This window comes from Thermobia domestica, chromosome 7 (genome assembly GCF_964235325.1).
Source record: "Thermobia domestica chromosome 7, izTheDome1.hap1.1, whole genome shotgun sequence".
NCBI lineage: Eukaryota > Metazoa > Arthropoda > Insecta > Zygentoma > Lepismatidae > Thermobia > Thermobia domestica.
Window position 1 is genome coordinate 276,899,553 of NC_137460.1, and position 8,236 is coordinate 276,907,788.

An 8,236-nucleotide genomic window follows, 5' to 3' on the forward strand; every position below is an offset into this window, starting at 1 on the left:
GAAAAGAAAGCCAAGAACAACAAACTTTCAGATGATACCCCTGTTGATTGCCAGCAGTTTCTTCTTGTTTTAATTAAATTTTACTCGCGCTTTATAGTATCGATTTTAAGACAATACTAATGAGAAGTAATCGCGAAAGATTCATCCAAATAGTAACATTATATTTTAGAGAAGAAAAAGAACAGAAAGCAGTTTTTTGTTTCACTCCCAGCTCTTTTAGGATTTCCATTTTTGTAAGGTATATCCTACTAGAGTAATTCTTAAATTCAGAAATTATTTTAAAGAATAGAAGGAAACGAAGGAGAAAGGGATTGAGTTTAAACTTCCGAGACGATGCAACATTTAAAATGGATAATCGTAACCTACTGAGTTATAACTACCCATAAAAGAGAGGCAACTGAAATAGAACATTACAAAGAAGAAAACGGCAAAAGGCAAGTGCCCTAGATAAAACTGTAAGTAGTCGACAAAGAAAGGGAGAATGCAGGCTATAATCTTAAAAGAAAACAATAGTACAAATTAAAGAAATCCAGATTTGATAATGGAAATTCTTGTAAAGGGTGATGCATAAGTTTAAAAACGATACCCAAGCCTGTATCTTATGGGCTTTGAGCAATCAGCAAGTGCTAATCAAACTAACATCAATTTCATTTGAAACATAAAATCTAACTTATTTTTAAGGATTAACTCGTGAACTTCCTGATTTTATATGGAATAGCTCAGCGTTTGAAGCTTCAAGTGCAAAAATATGGACCTGTCCAAAAAGGCAGTATGAAGTATGGGAAAAGCTATCAATACACAAAAGTACTGACAAAATTATACAAATCTCATATCTTGGTAGAATTCAATCGAAAAAAGTGCGAAAAAAATTTTAAAATTGAGAAAAGGTGCAAATTAAACAAAAGAAAAAATATATGGAAACCCAAAATATATCAAAAAACTGATACACAACTATAAACCATTAGCTCCATAACCTCCTCGTCAGTCTTGGTTTTTTGTACTCTCACGTTCCTGCACTTTCGATTGGATCATAGAACATATTCCCCGGTGTAAGAAATATAACAAAACTGGACAATAGTTTTCCTTAAAGCAGTTTATATCATTCTCTCATAAAACCTTGAATTCATAGCCATTATCATACTTTCCTAATGGAAACCTGCATTCAAGAATGAAATGCAGCTTAGATGGCGTAGTTTTCTATGCTACTAAAAAATGTTGTTCGAAAGGCGGGATGTACTTAATAATATCGTATTTAAGATAATATTCTTAATCTGGACTGTACAGGGCTAATTTATAAACAAATAAATAGCGCTTCATTGGCATTTTATGAGTACATCTCATGAGTATATCATTATTAACCCACAATGAAATCTGAATTAACATCGGTCTGAAATGAATTTTGAATAATAATGATGATGTCAGCCTACAGAAGTTATATACAGAGGAACGAAAATCCTTTATAAAATACCGTTTTCGAAGGTACAACGAGAAAATTATCTGACAAAATGCTACTGCCCCATAACAAAAATCGAAACTAACGTTACTTAGAAATCGATTTGTAGTTATAATGACCATCCCCTGTTAAAGGAAACCCAAGAAGAAGAAACCGACGTCGGGCACAATTTTTTAAAGATATTAAGACTCTATTTTGTAAAAAAAAAAGGTACTTTGCATAGTTATTTTGTATTGATAAATTTATTCTTAATCTTCTATTCCAAAGCTTTTCTTAAATAAAAAATACAAAATCCTGCGGGACTTGTATCTATGGCCATTCTCACTTCTGTCTAAAATCTAAAAGCAGAGTAACAAAATTCATTTCGCTCACCTAATAAGAAAGACGTGATCTCAAATTACAATCTCTGCAGTTAGAAGCAAAATAACTGGCAATAGCTGTTAAAGTTCGAAACGTGTTTCAAATAGAATGACCGGGAAACATTTTTATGGTTTGTACCTGGGATATTCTTACATTCATTTATATTCTGGAATAAGGTTTCAATTCATTTCACTCACCTAAAAGAAATGAAATGATCTCAAATTATACCATCCGCAGAGTAGGAGCCGTTGTGATCACCAAGTTTGAAACAATTTTAATGCTACGATCAAAATTTCTTTCATTGTTTGCCAGTACGGACATTAAAACTTTTTTCTTCATTAAAAAAATACTCCCGGGTTAGTTTTCTCTTCTACAAGGAATAGCAAGATGTCAAATATATACTTCTACGATACGCTCAGAGCAGCGCAAACAAAAATCTGAATTGGAAAGCCCTTGAAATAGAACGAATTGAAACTTTCTTTGTAGTTTCCAGCTGGGGATATTCTTACACATTTCTAAATTGTAGAAAGCACAAACTCCTAATTTGTTAAACTTAACTACTAAAAATGAAAAGAAAGAAATTATTTACTCCGTAAAGTTGCTTGAGAATAGTTGTAAGTAAAAGGTACAAATCCGAAACAAGTTAGGAAAATATTTCCAATCCTTATTCTTGAAATATTATCAAACTTGTGGTTGGTAACAACAGTTTTTCCGCTTTTCAACTCAAAGGATATAATTTGAAATTGTCTTATCCGTAATAACTGAGGGAAACACATTTGTTGCTATATGATACAATACAAAAGATACAAGTATGTCCGTAGATAACAGAAACTAAAATTATCCATTTCTTCTATTCCTTACCTGCTATAAATTTTTGCCTATCATTTACGCGCTCTGAAAAACTGAGGTGAAATTGTTTTACTTCAGATCACGTTATCGCTATCCGATGAGTCAAATAATTAATTATTTTCTACAATCTAGGAAAGGATAAGAATATCCTAGGTAAGAACTATAGAAGTATGCCCAATCGTTTTATTTGTAACATGTTTTGAATTTGGATGTATTAATGGCGTGCGATCAGCTTTCCACCATAGGGGTTATAATTTCAAATCACACCATTTAAAAGACAAGTTAAATGACTTAAAATTTTCGAGGATCTTACAGAACGAATGGGCCTAGATATGAATCACAAGATATTTCTTACTTTTTATTATTTATTTGAAACGTGTTTCCAAACTGTAATGATTATTGAGGCCATTTTCTATTTCGAGTGGTGAATGTTTTAAAGATTGTTATAAATATTTTTATACATAACTGGAATCATTATGTATTGCCCCCGATTACTCAATAGGTTATGATTATTAATATATATTTTTCGGTTATATCTTTTGTATGCTATGTTAAACAAATGATAAACAATACGAATTTCTTGCGCAGTATTAGGTAAAAATTCTTGTTATAATACTGTACAAACTTGTATTTTACCAGATGCCAGGCAAAATGGCACTAGCTTCAGGAAAAAATGGATATACAAAGAATTTTGAAATAAGAAGCTGTTGAGAATAAATAAAAATACACATTCTTGCGACTTCCATGTTTATTCCCGGTACATTTGCAACTCCTTATCATAATAATAATAAAATTATTATTATAAAAATTAAGCAAAAAAAAATCCAATGAGCAACACCTACTGCCCCAGAAGAGTATGGATTCGATACTGATAGCGGCACTATTCGATTATTATCTCATATTTACTCTTGCTAATATTTTGGGGTCTTTCGCATCTATAGTACCCTTCTTCATAATGTTAGTTATAAGTGTATATTAACTTGCTGTTATAAATTAGTATACGAATCGAGCTTTATACTCCTAACGTGATGACAGAGAGAGACAAAGAGTAAATTAATAACATCTTCTTAGCACTTCCTCTTCCCCAGTTAAGGTTAACCAAATAATGAGATATAACCTACTGTTCATTCAAAGCTATGATCTATTGCATAAAAGTACTTTGAAGTACCATAAGACGGGGTTACTTTGCACATCGGGCGTTACTTTGCACAAAATTTCAAAAGTTTCACCGTTTCCTGTCGGAAAACCACGAGCAGTAAAAAGGAAGTTTCAACTGCCACCGTAAGATAGAACATGTAACTGTATTTTGGCTATAATGTTGGCGGTTAACTGCAGTTCCAACTACCGGGAGAGTCTCTTCTTGTAGAGGTATTGTAAGCAGTTACGGTAAAGGCTGATAAAATTTGAAAGATATCATCTATAAGAATTTGCGTCAAAGCTAAATTAGTTTCGTTGACCGCTACCACGTACAGTGGGACTTTGAGGCAATAGTGTAACGTTGAAATTGAAATGTGTAACGTTTTAAAATCATAAAAAACGTAAAACTGGGAGAAGACGTTTTAGTCTCTACTCGCGGTTACTTTGCATCGGTCCCAAATAACGCTTAGATTGGAAATTATTACCACTGGAGCCTCCTATTTTGAATTTAGGTAAATTTCCTATTTACGTAGACGACGGAATGAATTTCTTGTTAGAAAATAAATTATGAACAGTGGCGTATCCATAAAAGTAGTTTGACAGGGCCCTGATTCAGAAACCTTTTTTTTTATCACTAGACTTTGGGAGTGGGCTTGCAGCTTATACACGTAGGAATCACTAACAATATATATTTAGCCAAATCTTTATTTTCAGTCAAACAGTAACTGCAACCGATTCATCTGATCCGGTTAACGGAGCAGTTTACATATCAATCTTAAATGCTTCCGGAACCAGAACACTCATGAATAACGAACTCATAATTGATGATTCACGAAACAATAAGACAGCAAGAAAACACGCGCAATATGCAAGTTCACATTGCTGAAAAATGTTCTTTTCCGCACAGACGTCGATTTATTAAAGCGAGTACACTTGTTATTATTACAAACAAGACTAACCAGTGAACGCCCACTTTTACCATACGTCGGAAATATCTTCAGCCTTCGACCACAACCATGACATGTTTTCTCTAACTCAATTAAACCACACTGTGCTGCAAAGTGATATGATTTATTATCCGAATCTAATACAAACTTATTTAAAAACGACAAGTACCAATTCTTTGTACTAAATTCATTTTACGGTTTCTCAATTGCACTTGCTACCTCGATCGTCGCCATGAAACGAAAATTCAATTACCCGCTCACTCCATTCCACACATACAAGCAGACAGAGCATGTGACGTCACAGTAACAAACTACTATATGACTGTAGACACCTAGTGAGAAAAATATGAACTACCACCAACTTTTCAAAAAGGACGTCACATAAGGCACGAACAGTTCCAACAAGCGACTCACGCAGAAACAGTTCCAGGAAGTGACAGAACCGATTAAAGTCACTGGTTGAGTCTAATTAAGTACATGCGTTTAAAAAAAAATGCAATTTTGGGTGGGCTTCAGCCTGAAAGTTACAAACCCCGTAAATCTTCCACTGATTACGGTTCGAATAATAACCTTGGACAAAAGGAATAGCCAAGTCAAATCAGTTCACGAGGATCAATTTTTCTGTTCGTGAGTTGGCACTTTTGTGGGACATATGCTAAACTATTAGAGTGTGGTTCCTGAGTCGGTACCAGAGAATACGAAATTTTCTTTACAAATATCGATAATTCGAACTAAGTACTGATACGGTACCATCATTCTAATATCAATATTAATAAAATGCATGCAGTTTTCTGTAGAAAGTAAAATATTTAAATACTGAAGGGAAAACATTGCACAGATAGGTATATTCAACATACTTTTTTGTATATTGTGCAAATAATCCCACCTATGAAACGTTTCACATTTCAATTTCAACAATTACATCACAGTCCCATTATGCACACTAGTATTCTACGAAACTGACATCGACAGATTTTTTTTTAGAATTTGGCTGTATTTACAGTGACTGCTTTCCATACCAGTACAGCAACAAACCCTTTCGGTAATTAGAACTGATGCTGACTCCCCAACATTAACGCCAAAATAGATACATGTTCTACCGTACAGGGTAGTTGAAACTTTGTGTTTACAGTTCATGGTTTTACCGACAGAGGATTGTGAAACTCTTTTCATATCTTGTGGGAGGTAATGCCCCATGTGCAAAGTAACCCCTTGTTACGGTAGCTAGTAACCACTGTAAGCGAAATGAAGTATCAAAATTAAATGTGGCAGATCTTAACACGGAACTAGAAAAATGTTTGGGAATGAAGGAATCCATCTAGTTAAGAAGTTACGTCCCTAATATATTTTCTTACTTGGCAACACAAATATACAAGCAAAGAAAGCATTTCAGGATGTTACATATAAAATACTTAGGAACGTACAAAAACACATTCAACACATAACACATATAAGTGATCCTAAATACAGAATTTTGCGCTATCCTCGTTTACCCACATTCTGCGTAATGCCCTAATCTGCATAGCAAACTTATTTTTACCGGCCATCTAGCTCATGCTTGTTAGCGTTGTTTTAAAAATAATTCATATAAAATGTACGTTCACTAAGCCCCTAAAGTGATCCTATACTGAGAAATAGAGGTCCATACCCTAGGAATGATTCCTGGGAATGCAAAAAGTCGACTCCCTTGAAAGAAATGTGTGCAGCTATGAAACGGATTGATGTATGGACCTCTACAATTAATGAAAATCCACTGTTGGTTAAAATATTCTTTATCTTGTATCTTGTATCTTGTGTTTTTCGAAGCCCTCCGGAAAAATGAGGCTAGACCCATTTAAGCTAAATCCTAAGTAAAAACACAAACGTCCATGGTTTTTGTTCCAATGTAATAATTCCACGTTTAAATTTGAAACATTTTAGAATAATTACCATTCTCACGATTTGTTATTTTACATAAGTCTCTATATAAGTAAAACAATATCGTCGAGCACCCATATTTTAAATATGTGCAACAATTAGTGAGAAATGTGTAATCAATAATAAAGAAATAATTACTTTACCAAGATATGAACTACATAAGATTTGTATGAGTGGTATCGATCTTATTATTATTTTTATTTGGTATACAGCTAGTCTATGTGTGCCATGCCATTTCCAAATTGTAGGTTACAAAGTTACGTTCGAGATATCTCCTATACCTAAAAGTTTCTCGTGAAGTATTGCTTTAACCAACAAAATTTCTGAACGCATGTAACTGTATTGTCAAACTGAGCCAATTAGTATATGTAAAATTTAACATTACCTTTCTGGCCGAACTGAATTTAAACTTTCTGTTGTTAATTGTTGGGAGTCATTAGAGTACGACGCGCAAGACTCCTGAGCCACTATTTTTCTTAGCGTTTCTATATTACTTTCAAATGCAGGACCTTCTTCTACTGCTAATTTTGATTTCACCCTACCAACGTTTAGTTTCACATCCAAAGAACACATACATAGATGTATCCTTGTCCATTGTTTCCTCTCCTTCCGTTGTAGATAATATTAACTCTTTATTGTCAGTCATCAGTTCGTACGTCCACCCTTTCCCTTCGAGTGGATCTTCCTGAGGTAACTCATAAGCAATTTCTTCTTTGAACATCAATTCCAACTTAACAGACGCCTCACCAGCCATTGTGAATTCAAATGTAATAAGAATTTAACACTTATTATACTTCCCTTATATTTTATGTCGCCAGTGTTAATGAACGATTTACAAGAACGTTCACAGAAGCAACCTTATATTATTAGGCTGACTTTAACAACACGCCGCTCGGGAGAGGGTCTTCTAGACGCAGAGTGCCAGTACCTTGTAAATTATTTGAATGTGTTAATGAATTGGGCACTTTCAGAAATGGTTTGCGACAAAACAACGCTAATCCTAACAATAATCTGCTACGCCGTTGGATGTCGCTACCATCCACATATAACGCGACTCAGCTAGACTTACACAATCCCAGTTCTAGTTTACCTACTTCTCATGAGATGTCGCCATGGTCTCTATTCCATAATTTATGCCTTCAGTGTTGCTACTTCAGTGTTTGAAACACGTTCAGTTATTTAGTTCATCAGCATACGCGTATGTGCAATTGAACTAGATAGATATGTGAGGTGATTGTTTTTCCAAAGCTCGACCTAAACTACTTCTACACGAATATATAATTCTTTATTTATTAGTAAACTATAATAACAAGTCAAGTAAATACTTATGCGAAATTCTTGTTTGAACACAAATAGTTTCGATGCTAGTGCCAACAGAAAATTGCTTTCTTCTAAATCGCAGCAACCACCATCATATTCAATTAAACCATAAATTGCCCCATCGTTTGTTTAATTTATTTTGTATATAAATGATAATTTCATTTCTAATTTGGAAATGTTTCAATGGCTTGCACAGACTTCGATTTAAAATAAATAAATAAATAAATAAATAAAAAGTTAGTTGTAAAATATG

At 33.8% G+C, this 8,236-nt stretch overlaps 1 protein-coding gene across 2 annotated transcripts in view; it reads right to left on the minus strand.

Moving 5' to 3' along the window:
- Window positions 1-7,692, minus strand: part of LOC145690948 (uncharacterized) — a 35,402-nt gene extending 27,710 nt beyond the window's left edge. Inside the window, exon 1 of one of the 2 annotated variants that reach the window (XM_081766410.1) lies at window positions 7,239-7,692. In XM_081766410.1, coding sequence (XP_081622536.1) covers window positions 7,239-7,417 — 179 coding nt within the window. In that variant the 5' untranslated portion in view covers window positions 7,418-7,692. Of the gene's footprint in view, window positions 1-7,048 lie in introns of both variants that reach the window. The other variant, XM_081766409.1, reaches the window with a different exon arrangement.
- Between the last annotated feature and the right edge of the window lie 544 nt (window positions 7,693-8,236).